This window comes from Dendrobates tinctorius, unplaced genomic scaffold, assembly GCF_039654945.1.
Source record: "Dendrobates tinctorius isolate UK_male_01 unplaced genomic scaffold, ASM3965494v1 ptg000184l, whole genome shotgun sequence".
In the NCBI taxonomy this organism is placed as follows: Eukaryota; Metazoa; Chordata; class Amphibia; order Anura; family Dendrobatidae; genus Dendrobates; species Dendrobates tinctorius.
The window spans coordinates 5,306,298-5,330,085 of NW_027361851.1; the positions used below are offsets into that span (position 1 = coordinate 5,306,298).

The following is a 23,788-nucleotide window of genomic DNA, read 5'->3' on the forward strand; positions in this document are numbered from 1 at the left end:
TTATAACGCCCGGGTGTGAAAATAAAAAAATCATATTTTTTCCACAAATATGATCTTTTAGTCGCCAATTTTTTGTTTTCCCAAGGGTAACAGGACAAATTGGAAAACAACTTTTGGGGACCAATTTTTCCTGAATACGCTGATACCACATATGTGGGAGAAAACTACTGTATGGGCACACGTTGGGACTCGGAAGGGAAGTAGTGACGTTTTGGAGTGCAGACTTTGATGGAATGGTCTGCAGGTGTCATGTTGCGTTTGGAAAGCCCCTGATGTGCCTAAACAGTGGAAACCCCCCACAAATGACCCCATTTTAGAAACTAGACCCCCCCAAGGAACTTATCTAGATGTGTGGTGAGCACTTTGAACCCCCAAGTGCTTCACAGAAGTTTATAACGCCCGGGCGTGAAAATAAAAAAATCAGATTTTTTTCCACAAAAATAATATTTTTGCCCTCAATTTTTATTTTCCCAAGGAGAAATTGAACGCCAAAAGTTGTTTTGCAATTTGTCCTGAGTACGCTGATACCCCATATGTGGGGGTAAACCACTGTTTGGGTGCATGGCAGAGCTTGGAAGGAGCACCGTTTTACTTTTCCAACGCAGAATTGGCTCGAATTCAGATCAGACGCCCTGTCATGTTTGGAGAGCCCATGATGTGCCTGAACAGTGGAAAACCTCCCATTGTAACTCCAACCCTAACCCCAACACACCTCTAGCCCTAACGCAAGCTCTAACCCTAACACACCCCTAACCCTAATCCCAACCCTAACCTTAGCCCTAACCCTAAAGGGAAAATGGAAAAAAAAAATGTAATTTTATTATTTTTCCCTAACTAAGGGGATGATAAAGGGGGGTTTGACTAACTATTTATAGCAATTTTTTATGTTTGGCAGCTGCTACACGCTAAAAGATGCTTTTTATTGTAAAAATAGTTTTTGCATCAACACATTTTGAGTGCTATAATTTTTCTGTAGTTTGACCCACAGAGTCATGTGAGGTCTTATTTTTTGCGGGACGAGTTGCTGTTTTTATTGGTACCATTTTCAGGCACGTGACATATTTTGATTGCTTTTTATTCCGATTTTTGGGACGCAGAATGAACAAAAAACAGCATTTCATGAATTTCTTTTGGGGGGTGTTTACACCGTTTCGCGTGTGGTAAAATTGATAAAGCGGTTTTATTCTTCAGGCCAGTACAATTACAGTGATGCCTCATTTATATATTTTTTTTATGTTGTGGCGCTTTTATACAATAAAAACAATTTAATATTTTTATATAAATAAATAAGTATTTTTGCATTGCTTTATTTTGCGAGCTATAACTTTTTTATTTTTTCGCTGATGACACTTTATGGTGGCTTGTTTTTTGTAGGACAAGATGACGTTTTCAGCGGTACCAGGTTTATTAATATACGTCTTTTTGATTTCGCGTTATTGCACTTTTTGTTCGGCGGTATGATGATAAAGCATTGTTTTTAGCCTGTGATAATCAGTTGACACCTGGCCGCGATCAGCATATGACGTACTATCCCATCCTTTGGTATTAAATCCCAGGGCACATGGACAGGATAGTACGTCATATGGCAGAAAGGGGTTAAAGCTATTTTTAGTGTAGAAATTCTGGAATTCTGCTTCTATGCATTCACACTCTCTGATACTGAGGAGCCCTGCGTCAGAATATGAGCTACATTCGTACTACTCGCAGGTACAGATACGTCTGGGCCTGGTTGTGGCCTAGCATGAAGATGCTTGTGGTTTCAGTGTATGATTGTGGTAAGAATTACCAAGTACACGAGAGCTGAGAGCCAGCAGCGAGCGTAGCCATAGAGAGGAGTGGTGAGGTATTATTTTTTTTGTTTGTTTTTTTTACAGCCTAATCAGGGGAGAATAACTTAGCTGTGAAATGAATTTCTTTGTAAAACCCACATAATTTGGTTAATTTGAATCTACTTATATTTGATCATCTATGATAATTAAACACAGGAGCTAAACCAGTTTTCTATGAGCATTCTCATATTTCAGCAATTTTTTATGGCCACTCTCAGGGTTGCCATTTTATTTCTTCAGCTTCTAAATCTTCTATATTTTTGGTCTACATAAGCACACTTATATTAAGTGTTCACATTAGAAATATGCCATGGATAACACTAGTAATTATGCTTATTTGCCATCTCTTCATATATATACTCTTCAAAATTAAAATTGCAAAATCAGCAAGGAAAATTCATGGAATTATAGAAATGACGAGAAAATAAGATCAAAATTTTCAAATCTCTCTGTGTATCCAGTATGTGTGTCCACATGCAAAGATACATGCATTTGCCCGCCTTGGCATGCTAGTAATGAGGTTATTAATGTTTGTCTGAGGAATGTTCTGCCACACTGAATGCACTTGGGAAGCCAAGTAGATCTGCTGCTGACGGCTCCCTTTCCAATTGCTGACCAATGATGTCCGTTATGTGTTCAATGGGAGACAAGTATGGAAACATTGCAGGCCATGGAAAGTTATTTAAGCCATGCATGCATGGTGAAAATACTGCTTGGTATTGTAGTATTGAAGAACGACTCCTGGGACACTTTCATGTACCCGAGTAAAGGCCCCTTCATGGCGTTACAGATGAATCTCCAGCTATCCTTGCATTCAAGCAGGACTCATCGCTGAAGAGTATAGCTCTCCATACCAACCTCCATTGCTGTCTTGCATTGCACCATGATAGCCTTTGAGATATTTGGTGTGAGGTTAAAGGAAGACCTGTATCTTGATGTCTGCCTAGTAAGCCAATGTTGTGCAAACATCTTCTAATAGTTTGTGTAGACACTGTTTGACACCTTGGATTTTTAAAGTGATGTTTGATTTAATTTGCAGTACAGAATGTTTCACTACGTATTATTCTTTGAACCTGATTACACCACGAAGGTAACACCATAAAGAGGCAGGCCTGCACACGGGAAGGTTGCTGATCCTACTTCTGGTATTATTGCATATGGTGGCATAACATACAGAAGACAGACCCCTCTAGTCTTTATTCTGGATACACGAACAGCTCTGCTTTACATAGATTTGGTTGTGGAACCCTTGGTACTTCCAATTCTGCAAAGTGTTTCAGGAGACCTGTTTCAACACATCTCCTAGCCACATGTTGTTGATTCTACTGATAACAGCCTGCATGACCTAAATGTACTACTATGACATACATCATGTATGGTCTTGTCTCCCATCGAGCACATCTAGATCAGCATTGATTGACTAATGCAAATAGAGCTACCAACAGTGGATCTTGCGGCCAGTGCACAAAAACGCACTGTATTGCATTTTTGTGCGCTGGGCGCAACGCCAGCAAAATCATACCAGCGTACCTAATGCTAAATATAGGGTTCGCTAATCGCATGCTGCATCATGTGATCAGAGGAGGAACTGACTGGAGGGGGCAGGGCTTAGCGGCGGCCGTGCGCTGCACCCTGTAACGCTAGTGTGGAACTAGCCTTAACAGTCCTCAGACAGACATAAATAACCGCATTGATAACATGCCATAGCGTGTTTTGCATGTGGCACTCAGTTGATAATGATTTTGAAAATGTTTTCATTTTTTTATCATTTGCATAATATTAGCACGTCTAAGGCCTGTTTCACACTTCAGTTTTTTTGTGTCAGGTAAAATCCGCCAAAATGGCGGAAAGCGGATCCGTTGCTAACTGATGTGAACGGATGCCAACGGACCGTTTTTTTGACGGATCCAATGAATGAAGAATTTTAAAGGAACCGCAGCCCGGGGAGGAGAGAGAGAGATAGAATCGTAGAGTTGGAAGCGACCTCCTGGGCCATCTGGTCCAACCCCCTGCTCAAAGCAGGATTCGCTAAATCATCCCAGTCAGATGTCTGTCCAGCCTCTGTTTGAAGACTTCCTTTGAAGGAGAGCTCACCACTTCTCGTGGCAGTTTGTTCCACTCATTGATCACTCTAACTGTCAACATTTTTTTTCTAATATCTAATCTGTGTCTCCTCCCATTCAGTTTCATCCCATTGCTTCCAGTCTTTCCTTGTGCAAATGAGAATAAAGTTGATCCCTCTACAATGTGACAGCCCTTTAGATATTTGTAGACAGCTATTAAGTCTCCTCTCAGTCTTCTCTTTTGCAAACTAAACATTCCCAAATCCTGCAACCTTTCCTCATAAGACAGGGATTGCAGACCAGTCACCATTCTGGTCGCTCTTTTCTGAACTTGCTCCAGTTTGTTGATGTCTTTTTTAAAATGTGGTGCCCAAAACTGGACACAATATTCCAGATGAGGTCTGACCAAAGAGGAGTAGAGGGAAACAATGACCCCACGTGATCTAGACTGTATGCTTCTGTTAATACATCCCAGAATTGCATTTGCCTTTTTTGCTGCTGCATCACACTGTTGACTCATATTCAGTCTGTGATCTATTAGTATACCCAAGTCTTTTTCACATGTGCTGTTGCTTAGCCCTATTCCTCCCATTCTGTATATGCTTTTTTCATTTTTATTGCCCAGATGTAGTACTTTGCATTTTCCCTGTTAAAACCATTCTGTTAGTTGCTGCCCACTTCTCAGGTTTATTTATATCTTTTTGAATCCTCTCTCTCTCTTCTCTAGTATTAGCTATCCCTCCTAGCTTTGTGTCATCAGCAAATTTAATCAGTTTACCCTCAATTCCTTCATCTAAATCGTTGATAAAGATGTTGAACAATACAGGGCCCAGGACAGAGCCCTGTGGTACCCCACTTGAGACATTCTTCCAACTGGATGTGCAGCCATTTACGACCACTCTTTGGGTCTGATCACTAAGCCAGTTATGAATCCACCTAACAGTTGCCTTGTCCATTCCATACTTAGTCATTTTTTCAATAAGGATTGTATGAGATACTTTGTCAAATGCTTTGCTGAAGTCAAGATATACAATATCTACAGCATTTCCTTGATCCACCCAATCAGTGATTCCGTCATAGAAGGAAATTAAGTTAGTCTGACATGACTTATTAGTTACAAACCCATGCTGACTCTGTTTAATCACTTCATTCTTATCCAGGTACTGACATACATGTTGTTTAATAATTTGTTCAAAAATCTTTCCTGGTATACAAGTCAGACTCACCGGCCTATAGTTGCCTGGGTCCACCTTCTTCCCCTTTTTGAAGATAGAAACAACATTTGCTCTTCTCCAGTCTTCTGGGATTTCTCCTGTTCTCCAAGAATTTTCAAAGATTATGGAGAGGGGTTCAAAAATTTCTTCTGCTATCTCCTTCAGTACTCTGGGGTGTAATTCATCTGGACCTGGAGACTTGAATTCATTTAGGTTAGCTAAGTGTTTCCTCACTATCTTTCTGTTTATAGATATCCTGGATTCTTCTATTCTCTTAATAGGACAGTGAAGAACAGTTGATGTTACATTTCCTTTCTGAGAGAAAACAGATGCAAAATAGGAATTTAAAAGTTCGGCCTTCTCAACATCCTGTCTTACCATTTCATCATTTTCATCCTGTAAAAATCCTATAGCATCTTTGACTTTTCTTTTACTTTTGACATATCCCCAGAATCCTTTATTATTGCTTTTGACATCTCTTTCAAGCCTCAATTCATTGTCAGCTTTAGATAATCTGATTTGTGCCCTGCAGGTTCTGCAGTCAGCATTATATTCTTCTCTAGATATGCCTCCCTCTTTCCATTTTATAAACATTTTTTTTCTTCCTTTTTAGCATGTGCTTAAGTTCTGTGTTCATCCATCCTGGCTTCCTTAAATGCTTCCTGTTATGATTGAGTCACCGTAGGAGGCAAAAACAGAATGGCTAGCTAGTCCTGAAAACCAGAGAAGTTGGCAACTATCAGATTGCAGACCCCTGAACTTATCAACACAACTAGCAGTAGCCGTGGGGGGTTCCTACGATGACCTAGACCCCTCGATCACAGCCGGAGAGATACATAGGCCTAAAGAAGGAAAGGGGAAATCTAACTGCCCCAGAGCAGACCCCAAAGCAATAGGCAGCCCCCCACATATAATGACGGTGAAGCAAGATGAAAACACTTACACAGACAGAGACAGGCTGAGCAAAGACGGGGCCCAAAAACTACCTAGATAGGAGCAGATAGGAAGGCTGCTGTCTGCAATCTGCCAAAACCCTATCAGAGACAAAAGCCAACAAGCTGATATAAAAATGGCCCTGAAGCAACTAAGCTTCAAAAACTAAATCAGCACTCAGGTACTTTCAGAAGACAGAGCTCTAGGAACACTGCACACTCCAGCAGGGAGTGGCAGAATCCAAAAAGCAAGAAAAACAAAAACAAATCTTAGATGCAAAAAGGCAAAACAGAAAACTTAGCTTTTAGGAGAGCAGGAATCAGACTGGTGTCCAAGAGTCCACAGAGAAATCACCCGCAGGGCAGAAAGGGCGTAGGCTGCCTTAAATCCAGTCAGTGACTCCACTCAGCCAATCGTCTTCATTAGTCCCAGGTGCCTGATAATCAGGCTCACTACCTTCCTTCACTAGAATAGGGAGTTCACCAGGCCTCAGTGACGGAGGGGAAAATGAACTCACAACAGTACCCCCCCTTGAGGAGGGGTCACCGAACCCTCAACAACACTACCAGGGCGATCAGGGTGAGCCCGATGAAAGGCACGCACCAATCTTTTGGCATGAATATCAGGCAGAGACCCAGGAATTATCCTCCTGACCATAACCCTTCCACTTAACCAAATACTGGAGTCTCCGTCTAGGCAGACGGGAATCCAGAATTTTCTCTACCTCATATTCCAAGTTACCTTCAACCAATACAGGGTCCGGAGGTGCCACCTCAGGCACAACTGGCTCAACAAACCTCTTTAACAAGGACTTATGGAACACATTATGGATCTTAAATGTGACAGGAAGAGCCAAACGAAAAGAGACCGGATTAATAATCTCCAAAATCTTGTAAGGTCCAATAAATCTAGGCTTAAACTTAGGAGAAGCCACCTTCATAGCAATATTTTTTGATGATAACCACACCATATCACCAATCTTAAACTGGGGACCAGTGGTCCTATGCCGATTGGAAAACCGCTGGGCCTTTTCCTGGGAGAGAGATAACTTATCCACCACTTGGTCCCAGATCTGGTGCATTCTCTCCACCACAGTGTCAACACCTGGGCAGGCAGAAGGCTCCACCTGCCCTGAAGAAAATCGAGGGTGAAAACCAAAGTTACAAAAAAAAGGTGACATCAAAGTGGCAGAACTAGCTCTATTATTTAAAGCAAATTCGGCCAAGGGCAAAAATGAAACCCAATCATCCTGATCAGCGGAAATAAAACATCTCAAATACGACTCCAAGGTCTGGTTTGTTCTCTCTGTCTGCCCATTGGTCTGAGGGTGAAAAGCAGATGAGAAGGACAACTGAATTCCCAGCTTGGAACAGAAAGTCCTCCAAAATCTAGACACAAACTGAACTCCTCTGTCAGATACAATGTTCTCAGGAATCCCGTGCAAGCGAACCACCTGTTGCAAAAACAGAGGCACCGACTCAGAGGAAGATGGCAACTTAGGGAGTGGTACAAGATGAACCATCTTAGAGAACCTATCACAAATCACCCAAATAACAGTCATTCTTTGAGAGACCGGCATATCAGAAATGAAATCCATTGAAATATGGGTCCATGGCCTCCTGGGGACCGGCAAAGGCATCAACAACCCACTAGAGCGAGAACAAGATTTAGACCGGGAGCAAGTCCCACAGGACTGCACAAAATTCCTGACATCATGAGACAAGGTGGGCCACCAAAAAGAGCGACTCACCAGATCTCTAGTACCAAAAATACCTGGATGACCAGCCAATGCAGAGCAATGAACTTCAGACATCACTCTCTTCTTCCACTGGTCAGGAACATACAACTTTCCACTGGGGCAACGCTCAGGTTTGTCCTCCTGGAACTCTTGCAGAGCAAGTCTCAAATCGGGCGAGATGGCAGAAAGAACTACCCCTTCGCCTAAGATGGTGGCAGGCTTGGTCACCACAGGAGAATCAGCAAAGAAACTCCTAGAGAGGGCGTCAGCCTTGACATTCTTAGTTCCAGGAAGGAAAGAGACCACAAAATCAAAACGTGTAAAAAACAAGGCCCACCTAGCCTGTCTAGGGTTCAAGCGTTTATCCGACTCTAGGTAAGTCAAATTTTTGTGGTCAGTGAGGACCACAACTTGATGTTTGGCTCCCTCCAACCAATGTCTCCATTCCTCAAATGCCCATTTCATGGCCAACAGTTCCCGATTACCCACATCATAGTTACGTTCAGATGAAGAGAACTTACGGGAAAAGAAAGCACAGGGATTCATTTTAGATGTTACCGGATCCTTTTGGGACAACACCGCTCCTGCACCAATCTCAGAAGCATCCACCTCTACCTGGAACGGGAGTGAGACATCAGGTTGCCGCAGAATCGGGGCGGAGGTAAATCTACGCTTCAGCTCCTGAAAGGAAGCAACCGCCTCCGGAGACCAATTCAACACATCCGCACCCTTCCTGGTCAGGTCAGTCAATGGTTGGCAATACTAGAAAATTTTGCTATAAATTTCCAATAAAAATTAGCAAAACCCAAAAACTTCTGAAGGGCCTTCAAAGAAGTGGGCTGAACCCAATCATAAATGGCCTGTACCTTGGCCGGGTCCATTTCAATAGTTGACGGAGACAAAATAAATCCCAAAAAAGAAATTCTCTGTACTCCAAAAAGGCATTTTGATCCTTTGACATACAGAGAATTCTCTCTCAAGATCCGGAACACAGTCCGAATATGTTCCACATGAGAATCCCAATCCTTGGAGAAGATCAAAATATCATCCAGATAGATAATCAAAAATTTATCGACAAAGTCTCGGAAAATATCGTTCATGAAGCACTGGAAGACAGAAGGGGCATTAGTGAGCCCAAAAGGCATCACCAGGTACTCAAAATGTCCCTCCGGAGTATTAAACGCCGTCTTCCATTCATCCCCCTGCTTAATGCGGATAAGATTATACGCCCCACAGAGGTCAAGCTTGGTAAACCAGCAAGCACCTCTGACTCTAGAGAATAGATCCGAAATCAGGGGTAACGGATACTGATATTTAATAGTAATTTTATTGAGGGCACGATAATCAATACAAGGCCTTAAAGAACCATCCTTCTTAGCTACAAAAAAAAAAACGGCACCTAAGGGTGAAGAGGATGGTCTAATATGACCCTTCTCCAATGCCTCCTTAATATAGGACCGCATAGCCTCGTGCTCAGGTACAGATAAATTGAAGAGCCGACCCTTAGGAAATTTACACCCCGGGTTTAGTTCAATTGCACAGTCATAACTCCTATGAGGAGGCAAGGACGCAGACTCATTCTCACTAAATACATCATAGTAGTCCGCCAAATAGTCAGGAACCTCATGCGACTGAGGAGAGGTGGAAAAAACCGGAGCCTCACTAAAGGTACACCGGCAACCCCAACTCACCACAGACACAGACTTCCTGTCATGGAATGCCTAGGTTACTTTAGGCAAAAACCCCGGGACCCCTGTGATGTCCCTCAGACTAGGGGAACCCTGTCTGTCCCTCTACCCAGGGTTTACACTGAAGGTGTGCCTGCCTGAGCCTCCACCCTGTCCCTGTCTCCTGTCCAGCCCTTAACTGAACCCACCACCCTCCACCCAGTGAGGGGACCAGACACCAGACCCCACAAATACGTATGGACAGGGGTAAAAGAAACACCACACAGTTAATACACAAGGGAATACAATAATGTGCAAGGGCAACCAAATATATATATAACAGATTGGAGAAAGAACCACTGAGGGATATACTGCACCAGATATCAGACGCTCCAACACCACCACTGCTGACCGGTATTGCTAGCACTAGGCTAAAGCTATAGTCGGCAACGCCCATAGTCAGGACAAACTATTTAAAGACCAAGGGCGTGGCCCAGCCCTAAGCCAGCATGACAACCTGGTTAACCCTATCCCGACTGGAAGAGAATACCCAACAGGGTATTACCGCTGTCTGCTGGACACCCTGGTGTGAACAGTGTCCGACATGACAGTACCCCGCCTTCTACGAGGGACCTCCGGAACCTCACCATGTCGAGGACCTGGCTTGTCCGGATGGCGACGATGGAACATAGTAACCAGTCGAACAGCATGAATGTCAGAGGCCAGCACCCATGTCCTCTCCTCAGGACCATAGCCACGCCAGTGGACCAGGTACTGTAGAGTGCGACGCACAACCCAAGAGTCCACCACTTTGGACACCTCAAATTCCAACGCGCCATCCACCAAGACGGGAGGTGGTGGCCCGGGAGAACCATCCACCAAACCCACGACCTTCTTTAGCAATGCTTTGTGAAATATATTATGAATCTTATACACAGCCGGCAACTCCAAACGAAATGCCACGGGGTTGATCACTGCTGAGATTCTAAATGGGCCAATGAACCTGGGACCCAACTTAAGTGACGGTATCTTGAGCTTAATGTTCCTAGTAGATAACCACACCCTATCACCCACACACAGGTCCGGACCTGGCACACGTCTGCAGTCAGCCTTCCGTTTGTACCTGGAGCCCACCTTCAACAAGTGCTGCTTGACTCTCCTCCAAACAGACGACAATTGAGCTCCCAACTGGTCCTCCTCAGGGACGCCAACTGAGCACCCCTGACGCAAGGTGCAAAATTGAGGATGTTGACCATACACACAAAAAAAAGGAGATTCCCCAGACGATTCCTGGTAATGGTTGTTTATAGCGAATTCTGCCAGAGGAAGAAACGCTGACCACTCTTCCTGATTGTCGGAAATAAAGCAGCGCAAGTATTGCTCCAGGTTTTGGTTCATCCGCTCAGTCTGTCCATTCGACTGAGGGTGGAAAGCCGATGAATGAGATAATTTGATTCCAAGGCGAGAACAAAAAGCTCTCCAAAACTTTGCCACAAACTGCGTACCTCGATCAGACACAATGTCAGATGGGACACCATGAAGTCTGACCACCTCGCGAATAAATATCTGAGCAAGAGTCTTAGCATTGGGCAAAGACGGTAAAGCAACGAAATGTGACATTTTGGAGAACCTATCAACAATTACCAAAATGACAGAGTTCCCTGCCGAGGCGGGCAAGTCAGTAATAAAATCCATGGAAATCTCAGTCCATGGCTTACTGGGCACCCCGAGAGGCTGCAAGCTACCAGCGGGACGGGAACGAGTAGTCTTGGCCCGTGCGCACGTGGTACAGGCAGCCACATATGAGGCCACATCCTGCCGGATTTTAGGCCACCAAAAACGACGCGATACCAGTTCCAGAGTGCTCTTAACCCCTGGATGACCTGCCAGTACCGTGTCGCCCAACACTCTAGAGTGTAGATGTAGCGGCACAAAAGATTTATTAGCAGGCAACCCCGGCGGTACCACCTCCTGAGCCTCCGCATTCTCTGCCTCAATCTCTGTCGTGATGGCAGATACCACCACACCCTCTTGGAGAATAGGCACCGGCTCTTCACATACAATAACTCTCCACCAGGAAAACACCTGGATAAAGCGTCTGCCTTAACATTCTTCGACCCAGGTCGATAGGTAACAATGAAGTTGAACCGGGTGAAGAATAATGCCCAGCGAGCCTGTCTGGAGGACAGGCGCTTAGCAGATTCTAAATAAAGCAAATTCTTATGGTCGGTTATCACAGTAATCTGATGAAGAGCCCCTTCCAAGAAGTGTCGCCACTCCTCAAATGCCAATTTGATGGCCAATAGTTCCCTGTTGCCAATATCATAATTACGCTCCGCAGGCGACAGCTTCTTGGAGAAGAAGGCACACGGATGCAACTTGGCCCAAGAAGGGCCCTGAGACAGTACAGCCCCCACTCCAACCTCCGACGCATCCACCTCCACGACAAACGGTAAGGAGACATCGGGCTGCACCAGAATGGGCGCTGAGGCAAAACTATTCTTGAGGAATTCAAACGCCTGTACCGCAGGCTCAGACCAGTCAGAAAAGTCGGTACCCTTCTTAGTCATGTCAGTCAGTGGTTTGGCAATCATAGAGAAGTTCTTAATAAATTTCCTATAGTAATTGGAGAAGCCAAGAAATCGCTGAAGCGCCTTAAGATTATCAGGTCGATCCCAATGTAGTACCGCCTGCACCTTTGCGGTGTCCATCTTAAAACCTGAGGCGGAGATTATATAACCCAAGAACGGTAGCTCCTGTACGAAAAACACACATTTTTCAAGCTTGACATAGAGCCTGTTCTCTCTGAGCAACTGTAGAACCTGTCTAACATGCTCTATATGTGTATCATGGTCACGAGAGAAAATGAGGATGTCGTCAAGATAAATTATAACGAACCTCCCCAACAACTGAGAGAAGACATCATTAATGAAGTGTTGAAAGACCGCCGGTGCCATAGTCAACCCAAACGGCATTACCAAACTCTCAAAGTGACCCTCAGGGGTATTGAACGCTGTCTTCCACTCATCCCCCTGACGGACTCTTATAAGATTGTACGCCCCCCTGAGGTCCAGTTTGGAGAACCACCTGGCACCAACCACTTGGTTGAATAAATCGGGTATAAGTGGCTTAGGGTAAGGATCACGGACCGTAATCTGGTTGAGTTCTCTGAAATCCAGACACGGGCGTAAACCGCCATCCTTCTTTTTAACAAAGAAGAAGCCAGCAGCCAGAGAAGAGGAAGGTCTAATATGACCCTTGCTCAGGCTATCCGCAATGTATTCCTTGAGAGCTAGCCTCTTGGGACCTGAGATATTAAACATTCTAGCTTTAGGTAACTTGGCCCCTGGTTTCAACCTAATAGCACAGTCATAGGGGCGATGCGGTGGTAGTTCCGAACAACCCTTCTCAGAAAATACATCCGCATAATCCAGCAACGGCTCCGGGATACTGGGAGTCAAAGCAGAAATACATGTAGCCAGGCACCTCTCCTGACACTCCCTGCTCCACTGAATTACTGTATGTCCTGGGTCTTCCAATCAATAACAGGATTATGCATTGACAACCATGGAAAGCCCAGAACCACTGTATGTCCTGGGTCTTCCAATCAATAACAGGATTATGCATTGACAACCATGGAAAGCCCAGAACCATCTGAGCCGGTAAGTTACTAAGCACCTTACAAGTTACCCGCTCTGAGTGTAATACTCCGATGTGGAGTTGTATATCCAACACACACTCTGTGATCTCCCCTTGAGACAACGGGGAAGCATTGATGGTAACCACCCGGATGGGGTTCGGCAATTTCTCCACCGGAAATCCCGCTGTATGCGCGAACCTCTCATAAATGAGATTGGCAGCTGAGCCACTATCAATAAATACTGTAATAGAGAGCATTTGCCCCCCAAGTACCACCCTAGCAGGGAGCATACACTGGGAAACCATGACGGAGGATACACAAAGGCTCAGACTAGACTCCTCCAAACCCTCTGAGCCTATCAGTTTTCCGCCGGCGCGCCCTTCTTAGGTACCAGGGGGCAAGCGTTAATAAAATGTCCTCCTTTGCCACAAAAAAAACAGAGCCCCTGCCTTCTGTGCCAAGGACATTTAGGCTTGTTACTCGGTGACTGTGCTATACCAGCGTTCTGCATGGGTTCCACGGATTCACCCGCGGCAACCTCACCGACCACGCCCCCACCTCCCGGAGGCAACGAAACCAGCACCCCCTGACGGAGACGTCGGTCTATGCGTACTACAAGTGCCATCGCAGCCTCCAGAGAGGCGGGAGTCTCGTACATTAGGAGAGTCTGTTTAACCCTTCCAGAAACCCCATGCAAAAATTGACTTCTAAGCGCAGGGTCATTCCACTGCGTGTCCACCGCCCAGCGCCGGAATTCCGTGCAGTAATCCTCAGCTGGTCGATCACCTTGTAGCAGTGAGCGTATCTTAGACTCTGCTAAGTTTAATCTATCCGGATCGTCATAGATCAAACCCAGAGCAGAGAAAAAAAAATCTACAGATTCAAATGCCGGTGAGTCTGAAGGGAGTGAAAAGGCCCAGGCCTGTGGGTCACCACTCAGCAAAGAAATCACCAAGCCCACGCGTTGAGCCTCATTACCTGAGGAATGTGGACGCATACGGAAATACAATTTGCATGATTCACGAAACACCGTGAACTTACCACGATCACCAGCAAATTGTTCAGGAAGGGGAAACTTGGGCTCAGCTGCCCTGGCTGCAGCCTCAGCAGGTACTGCAGGAGCTGACAGGCCTTGTTGCTGGACCGCCCCCCTGAGTTCAGTGACCTGTATGGATAGAGCCTCCAGCTGCTTGGTTAGGGAAAGTATAGGATCCATAGTAAGTAACCCCTATATTCCCTATCTATACCTTTTTTTTTTTTTTTTTTTCTCTCTCACTTTATTATTTGGGCCGACTATAATGTCATGGAATGCCTAGGTTACTTTAGGCAAAAACCCCGGGACCCCTGTGATGTCCCTCAGACTAGGGGAACCCTGTCTGTCCCTCTACCCAGGGTTTACACTGAAGGTGTGCCTGCCTGAGCCTCCACCCTGTCCCTGTCTCCTGTCCAGCCCTAAGCTGAACCCACCACCTGTCACGTCGCAGCCAGACTCAGGGCCTGCTGTTCCAGCGTCGGCCACTAGGAGGCGCCGGACGTCACTGCCAGACTCAGGGCCTGCAGTTCCGGTCTCGGCCACTCGGGGGCGCCGGACCGTCACATCGCCGTCGGACTCGGGGACGGCTATTCCTGCCTCAGCCACTGGGAGGCGCCGTGGTTCGCTCCAGGGTGAGGGTGGTGGCAGAGAGGGGGCTCCTGCACAGGCATCTGGTGGGCGCAGGCTCCGCCCCTCTGTCAGTCATGTAGGGCTTACTGCATGTCCATCTGGCCTGGTCCGGGGGCGGTCCTGGTTACATCATCGGGCCGGGAACCTGTGAGGGAGGACCTGATCCCTCAAATACCTGGGGACTGGTCTTGCAAGCCGCCGGATATATTCTTGGTTCCCCTGCGTGTTACTGTGTGAATTTCTATAGTGTATACTCTGACCTCAGCCTGGATTCTTGACCATTCTATTGCCTGCCGTTTTTGTACCTCCGCCTCTCTTCCGACTTTTTGATGCTGACCTTTGCTTGGATTCCTGACTCTCCTTCTGCCTGCTGATTCTGTACCTCGCTGCCCTCCTGGTTTTACTGACCCTGGCCTGGACTTTTGACTCTCCCTCTGTCTGCTGATTTTGTGCCTCTGCGGCGCCCTGGTCTCAGACTCCTGCATCCTGACCTTGATTACGGGTTTTAGTTTTGACCCCTTGGTGGCCGTCCTGCTCTGGTCCACTGCTAATCTAGACAGCTACCTCCTGGGCCTTGCTACAATTCCAGATCCCTGTATAGGGGTTAAGGGTCTCGGGGTTACTCGGGGTGCTGTCCCCACTGCAGCCCAGATTCGCAGACGGCCGTCACATTATATCCGGCCCAAAAAAGAACTGCTTTTTGTGTGTATTTCCATCATATATAAAAGCAGTCTCCTGATTTTTTTTTTTTCCCTGAGCTGATTACCTGGCCTACACCTGCTCCAGTGCACAGTCTGAAGGAATACTCCCATCTTCCTATACCATCATGCTGCAGCCTGGAGGCTTCAAGGGAAATGCTGAGCGTCAGAAATCCACATTCCTGGGACGTCTGCCTCTGGGCAGCTCTGGTCGTGCTGTCCCAGAGGCTCAGGTATTGCCCGCAAATGCGGCTAAACTTTTGTTACCCGTTTCTCTCTTATTTTCAAAGAAATCTTTGTGTGTGAAGGCCTATGTGGATTGTGGTTCCGCAGGCAACTTCATAGATTTTTTGCTTGCAAGGAAACTCGGTGTACCTCTTTTAAGGCTTAATGCTCCTATTCAAACCACGGCGATTAATGGTACATCCATTATCCAGGGTGGAGTGGAATTTGTTACTACAGAGATTGTTATGTCAGTGGGGGCATTACACACAGAACATATGTCATTTTTTGTTATTTCCAATTTATCACATGCAGTTGTGTTAGGTATGCCATGGTTGCGCCAGCATAATCCTATTATTGACTGGCACCAAGGGGATATCGTGCGCTGGAGTCCACAGTGTCAGAATCACTGTATGTCGCTGTCAGTGAACCAAATTAAAATTAAAACACCCTTTATACCTTACGCATTCAGGGACTATGAGGACGTCTTTTCCATAGTGGAGTCTGAGAAATTACCGCCTCATAGAGAGTATGACTGTCCTATAGACTTGGTTCCAAGTGCTCGTCTCCCTAAGGGGAGAATATTTAACCTCTCTGGTCCTGAGCGTGTAGCCATGAAAGACTACATAGCGGACAGCTTGCAAAAAGGTTTTATTAGACCCTCCACTTCACCTGTAGGGGCTGGGTTTTTCTTTGTAGAAAAAAAAGATGGTGGACTCAGACCGTGTATTGATTATCGTGAGCTGAACGCGATTACTGTGAAAAATCAGTATCCGCTTCCACTCATCCCTGATCTGTTTAATCAGCTACTAGGAGCCCGTTGGTTCACTAAGCTTGATCTCCGGGGGGCTTACAATCTGGTTCGCATAAGAAATGGGGATGAGTGGAAAACAGCCTTTAACACACCTCTTGGTCATTTTGAGTACCTTGTGATGCCGTTTGGATTGAGTAACGCGCCCGCCGTGTTCCAACACTTTGTGAATGATATATTCAGGGATATTTGTGGGGTATGTGTAGTGGTTTATTTGGATGACATCCTGATTTACTCCGCTGATGTTCTTACACACGTGCAACATGTCCGTGCTGTACTCCAGAGACTTAGAGAACATTCTCTATACGCCAAGTTGGAGAAATGTGTTTTTATGGCTGAGGAGGTACAATTTTTGGGGTACATGATTTCTGCTAAGGGGTTTCGCATGGATCCTGCCAAGATCCGACCCATTAGAGAATGGGTACAACCTAAAACTCTAAAAGCGCTGCAGCGATTCTTGGGATTTACTAATTACTACCGTAAATTCATCAAAGGCTTCTCTGAGATCGCCAAACCGCTCACGGATCTGACCCAGAAGGGGGCTGACGTGGTTAATTGGAAGCCAGAGGCACTTCAGGCATTTTCTGTTTTAAAGGAGTGTTTTTCTGCCAACCCAATATTAATTCAGCCTGATCTAGATCGCCCCTTTGTGGTAGAGGTTGATGCCTCTGAGGTTGGGGTAGGTGCAGTGCTTTCCCAAGGCACTGCCTCTCTCACTCAACTCCGCCCATGTGCCTTCTTTTCCCGAAAATTCTCCCCTACTGAGAAAAATTATGATATAGGGAATCGGGAATTGTTGGCCATAAAGTGGGCCTTCGAAGAATGGCGCCACTTTCTTGAAGGTGCTAAACACAAGGTTACCGTGATCACAGATCACAAGAACCTGACCTACTTGGAGTCTGCTAAAAGACTGAATCCTAGGCAGGCCAGGTGGGCCTTATTTTTCTCAAGGTTTAACTTTGTGATCACGTTTCGTCCAGGGACGAAAAATGTAAGGGCTGACGCCCTCTCTCGAAGTTTCTGCCCCTCACAGGCTGAGGACTCGGAACCAGTCCCAATACTGGCCAATGGGATCGTCGTGTCGGCCGTGTCTCTGGACCTTCTGGAGGAGATCCGTAGATCCTCAGAACAAGTCCCGGACACGACGCCCCCCCAGAAATTGTTCGTTCCGGCCCCGTTGCGTCTACAAGTTATGAAAGAGTCGCATGACTCTGTCCTGGCAGGCCATCCTGGTGTTAATAATACAGCCAGACTAGTGACCAGGAATTTTTGGTGGCCGACGGTGGTTAAGGACTGCAAGGATTACGTACTGGCTTGCGAAACTTGTGCTCGTGCTAAGTCCCCCCATAATCGGCCTGCCGGCTGGCTCCAGTCCTTGCCTGCCCCAGAGAGTCCATGGACCCACATCTCCATGGACTTCATTACTGACCTGCCACCCTCAGAAGGGAAGACATGCATCTGGGTGGTGGTAGACAGGTTCAGTAAGCAGTGCCATTTTGTTCCCCTGTCTGGACTACCTAATGCAGAAACGCTGAGTAAATTGTTCGTTATTCATGTAATACGACTGCATGGCGCCCCGGTGAATATCGTGTCCGACCGAGGAACCCAGTTCGTCTCTAAATTCTGGAGGGCGTTCTGCAAACGGATTGGCGTTGAATTATCCTTCTCCTCCGCTTACCACCCTGAGACCAATGGTCAAACTGAGCGCACTAACCAGGGCCTAGAGCAGTATCTCCGCTGTTATGTCTCGGAACATCAATCTGATTGGGTGGAACATCTCCCGTTAGCCGAATTCGCCCTAAATAACCAATACCAAGAATCCATCAAAACCACCCCGTTCTTCTGTAATCTTGGTTTACACCCACGTTTTGGTTCATTTTCGGCTAAGATGTCGGACCTCCCGGGGGTAGAGAAATCCATACATCACTTAAGGACCATCTGGTCAGAGGTGAACTCAAACTTGAAAGGCTCCCAAGTCAGACAGGCTGGATAGTTGAAATCCCCCATGACAACTATGTCATATTTTTTGGAGAACTTGGCCATTTGATGCATAAAGAGTTCATCCATATCTTCAGCTTGCACATTCGGCCTGTAGTAAATGCCTACAATGGTGTCCTTTCCATTGTTCTGTCCTTGTATTCTTACCCAAACAGTTTCCACAGAACTCCCAGTCTCTGAAGCTTCAATCTCTGTGCAGATATACGCGTTTCTAACATACAATGCGACACCTCCTCCTCGTTTATCAAGTCTGTTTCTTGCAAATAAGTTGTATCCTTCTACTCTTGTATTCCAATCATGTGTATTGTCCCACCAAGTTTCAGTGATTCCAATGACATCATATTTCTTTTCCTGCATTAGTAGTTCCAATTCTCCTTGTTTGTTGCCCATGCTTTGTGCATTAGTATAGAAACATTTTAGATTGTGATTGGTTTCTCTTTCTCCAATATTTGTATTAATTAGATTATTTTGTCTTTGTTCTTCCTTTCCACTTCTAATAGCAGAGTTCTCAATAGCATTTGTCAGGTGTATGGCTTTTTCTGGTCTTTTGCTTCCCTTCCCATGTTGTTCTAGTTTAAAGCTCTCCTTACAAGTGTAGCAAGGCGACTTCCAAATACATGTTTTCCAGTCTTCGTAAGGTGCACCCCATCTCTAGCAAGTAGTCCATCGTAAAGGTAATTCACTCTGTGATCCATAAATCCAAATCGTTGCTGACGGCACCATTGGCGTAGCCAGTTGTTCACCTGCAGAATCTTATTCCACCTCCTTGTTCCATGGCCCTCCACTGGGAGGATGGAAGAGAAGACCACCTGCGCTCCCAGTTCTTTCACTTTCTTGCCTAAGTCTTCAAAGTCTCTGCAGATGGTTTCCAGGTCGTTTCTTGCGGTGTCATTTGTCCCCACATGTAGTAGCAGGAATGGGTAGTCATCTGTAGGTCTGAAGAGTCCTGATATCCTGTCAGACACATCTTTAATTTTTGCACCTGGAAGACAGCACATTTCTCTTGAAGTTATATCCGGTCTGCAGATAGCAGCCTCTGTTCCTCTCAACAGGCGCCAGAACAGATGGGTTAAATTTCAGGCTGAGTGAAGTCTTTCGGGCATGCACAGTGTGAAGTGCGGATCCTGCCGCCCGAAAAAACGTTACATGCTCCGTCCAGGCATGTCGGCGGTATTGCAAGATCCGCCGGTATTGAAACCCAATGGGAAAAAAAATCGGATCCGCCAAACAAAATAGCTGATCCTTTTTTTTGCAAAACGGCGGATCTTGACTGATGGGCAAAAACTGAAGTGTGAAACAGGCCTAAAGATCCTGTGATTTTAATTGTTTCATTACTTTTCTTTCTTGGTGTTACAATTTCAGTGTTGTGGAGTGTATATACAGTGGGGAAAAAAAGTATTTAGTCAGTCAGCAATAGTGCAAGTTCCACCACTTAAAAAGATGAGAGGCGTCTGTAATTTACATCATAGGTAGACCTCAACTATGGGAGACAAACTGAGAAAAAAAAATCCAGAAAATCACATTGTCTGTTTTTTTTTTCATTTTATTTGCATATTATGGTGGAAAATAAGTATTTGGTCAGAAACAAAATTTCATCTCAATACTTTGTGATATATCCTTTGTTGGCAATGACAGAGGTCAAACGTTTTCTGTAAGTCTTCACAAGGTTGCCACACACTGTTGTTGGTATGTTGGCCCATTCCTCCATGCAGATCTCCTCTAGAGCAGTGATGTTTTTGGCTTTTCGCTTGGCAACACGGACTTTCAACTCCCTCCAAAGGTTTTCTATAGGGTTGAGATCTGGAGACTGGCTAGGCCGCTCCAGGACCTTGAAATGCTTCTTACGAAGCCACTCCTTCGTTGCCCTGGCGGTGTGCTTTGGATCATTGTCATGTTGAAAGACCCAGCCACGTTTCATCTTCAATGCCCTTGCTGATGGAAGGAGGTTTGCACTCAAAATCTCACGATACATGGCCCCATTCATTCTTTCATGTACCCGGATCAGTCGTCCTGGCCCCTTTGCAGAGAAACAGCCCCAAAGCATGATGTTTCCACCACCATGCTTTACAGTAGGTATGGTGTTTGATGGATGCAACTCAGTATTCTTTTTCCTCCAAACACGACAAGTTGTGTTTCTACCAAACAGTTCCAGTTTGGTTTCATCAGACCATAGGACATTCTCCCAAAACTCCTCTGGATCATCCAAATGCTCTCTAGCAAACTTCAGACGGGCCCGGACATGTACAGGCTTAAGCAGTGGGACACGTCTGGCACTGCAGGATCTGAGTCTATGGTGGCGTAGTGTGTTACTTATGGTAGGCCTTGTTACATTGGTCCCAGCTCTCTACAGTTCATTCACTAGGTCCCCCCGCGTGGTTCTGGGATTTTTGCTCAACGTTCTTGTGATCATTCTGACCCCACGGGGTGGGATTTTGCGTGGAGCACCAGATCGAGGGAGATTATCAGTGGTCTTGTATGTCTTCCATTTTCTAATTATTGCTCCCACAGTTGATTTCTTCACTCCAAGCTGGTTGGCTATTGCAGATTCAGTCTTCCCTGCCTGGTGCAGGGCTACAATTTTGTTTCTGGTGTCCTTTGACAGCTCTTTGGTCTTCACCATAGTGGAGTTTGGAGTCAGACTGTTTGAGGGTGTGCACAGGTGTCTTTTTATACTGATAACAAGTTTAAACAGGTGCCATTACTACAGGTAATGAGTGGAGGAAAGAGGAGACTCTTAAAGAAGAAGTTACAGGTCTGTGAGAGCCAGAAATCTTGATTGCTTGTTTCTGACCAAATACTTATTTTCCACCATAATATGCAAATAAAATGAAAAAAAAACAGACAATGTGATTTTCTGGATTTTTATTTCTCAGTTTGTCTCCCATAGTTGAGGTCTACCAATGATGTAAATTACAGACGCCTCTCATCTTTTTAAGTGGTGGAACTTGCACTATTGCTGACTGACTAAATACTTTTTTTCCCCACTGTAATTAGCACAGGAGGCAGAAGGCATGTTCAAAGGATTCTTAGGGTCTTTGAATAAGGACTAGGTTTGCAAGTCGGTGGCATGATTGCCATTGTTAGGGTGGTGAATCCATTTAAAGCTAACACTGACATAAAGATTTAAGGGATAGTTTGGTTCTTTGATTCTTTTTTACAAAGCAATTGAAATAAGGCATTTATTAACCATTATTCAGAATCTCTTCTATTTAGTTGTAAATGTCCTGAAAATACAGTTAGCAATCTATTTGAAGTGCTGAATTTCTTTGCACCATTTTCTCATTTTTGGGGGGGATATAAAATAATTTAAAATTAATTTAATAAATGTTATAGGTTTTAATCTTAGTACTTCAATCACTATATTAAAACTTCTGGGTTGTCTCTGTTATTTTGACAGCCCAATGCCTCTACCAGCGTGTGATGAGGCCTGAAATTCTAGCCAAAATAATTCCCTTTAAGTCAAATGGTGTTCCCTTCATTCTTGGCCCTGCTGTATGTCTAGTAAGCAGATTATGGTCAAATTGAGAATACTTCTGAAAATGGATGAAACCTCACAATATAACTTGGGTTGTGTTGCTCTTATTTCCTTTGTCATAAAAGTGATATTTGTGAAAAAACAATCCCAAGTTACTTTATTTTTGGGATCAAAAAGATGTGCCTCACCATATGATGCACCTGAGTTTTAGATCTCCACTGCTGCACTATTATGTCCTATGTCAGAAATGTTTCTTCTTCCTTTATAAAGTGAACTTGGCGTAGATCACAGAAAAACAACGTTCAATAGAATTTTTTTCTACTATACACTGTTTTCATTTTTTGTGACTGACTTGAAACATATATTTGTGTATATTTATTGCACATGATAACGTTTTTCCTTTTTAAGCCTTTTCAGTAAAATATGTCCTCACCCTTTTATTCTACCCTGTTTTTGTTAATGTGTATTTATAGGAAATGTGAATATTACAGTTCCAAATTACTCAGCTGCTGCTTATGACTTCATTCGATCTTTCCGCAAAGGAGATTTGGGAACAGTGACTTTGGATTAAAAAGTAAAAGAAGCTGTTTAAAGAATTGGATTTCATACAGCACATGAAAAAGAAGCCTCCACTGTACTGTGATTTTTCATAACGAAGCAAAGCTTCACTAGACTTTGGAAAATTGCTAACTGAGCTTGATTTTTCCCATGCTACTTTACTGATTCTTGCTTGTTTGATAGTATAATGTATTCTGACTACAGATTCTCCAAAACGTAAAATAAATATTTAATGCTGTACATTTAAAATACAAATGAACCTTGTTGCATAATCTGCATATTAATACTAGTCTGCTAAATGTATGTGGGTTTAAAAGCGTGATTGATTCATCTTTAAATCATTATCACTATTCATCAAAGAGATTACACCAGAAACCTGGTGTAAATCACTTTGAATCTGCAAAGTTTTTGCATAATATGGCATTAAGCAGAAATTGTGACTTTTGGCATTTTCATGATAGCTTGTCCGGCACCGCCAAAATGGGAGTAACTGAAATAGGGAATGGTAATACCTGAGTGATGAAATCTGTCTTGTGGTTGTTGTTTAATCTTTAACTGCAGCTTTCAGTTAATGAGATTCTAGTGCTTTGGGGTGGGCCAGTGGAGGAGGTCTTCATGTGGTGCTCTGATTCATCTGATCATATTCATGGCTTATGGCAGGTAATTGATCCCTTAGTAACCTGCCCCCTATTCTACGTAATCGGTATTGAGAAAAAAAAACCACATTCAGCAGGCACCTGCGCTGCAGCATGATCGCATCTGTAAGATTGGAGTCACACTAAATGTATGAAAAATCAGTCCGAGTCTCCCTGCCGAGAGTCGCACAAGTGTAATCCAAGTGTCATGCGAGTACAATCTGATCTTTCACCCCTAGCATCCGATTTACATCCGAATGCAGTGCGATTGCTATCCGTTTGCAATGCGATTTTAACATGAGCATTTACATAGAGCAATTCTGATATTTACACACCATTTTCAAAGGAAATATTCTTCAAAGCGCACACATTATATATATATATATATATATATATATATATATATATTATTTATATTAGAGTAAAAGCCTGCAATTCATGTGCCGCATACAGTAAAATCAGAGTGACAGGTTAGAATAGATATATACACATAGTATTGGTTGATATATAGATGTCAGTGACACACACACACACATTATATATATATATATATATATATATATATATATATATATATATATATATATATATATATATATATATATATATATATATATATATAGTGTGTATATACACTCACTGGC

General features: G+C 44.5%; 1 protein-coding gene across 4 annotated transcripts in view; it reads left to right on the top strand.

Moving 5' to 3' along the window:
- MTG1 (mitochondrial ribosome associated GTPase 1) overlaps nt 1–22,768 on the top strand; it is a 536,307-nt gene extending 513,539 nt beyond the window's left edge. For all 4 annotated transcript variants that reach the window (XM_073552076.1, XM_073552080.1, XM_073552077.1 and 1 more), the window contains one exon: nt 22,425–22,768. In XM_073552076.1, the coding sequence (XP_073408177.1) occupies nt 22,425–22,522 (98 nt within the window). In that variant the 3' untranslated portion in view covers nt 22,523–22,768. The remainder of the gene's footprint in view (nt 1–22,424) is intronic.
- The last annotated feature ends 1,020 nt before the right edge of the window (nt 22,769–23,788 follow it).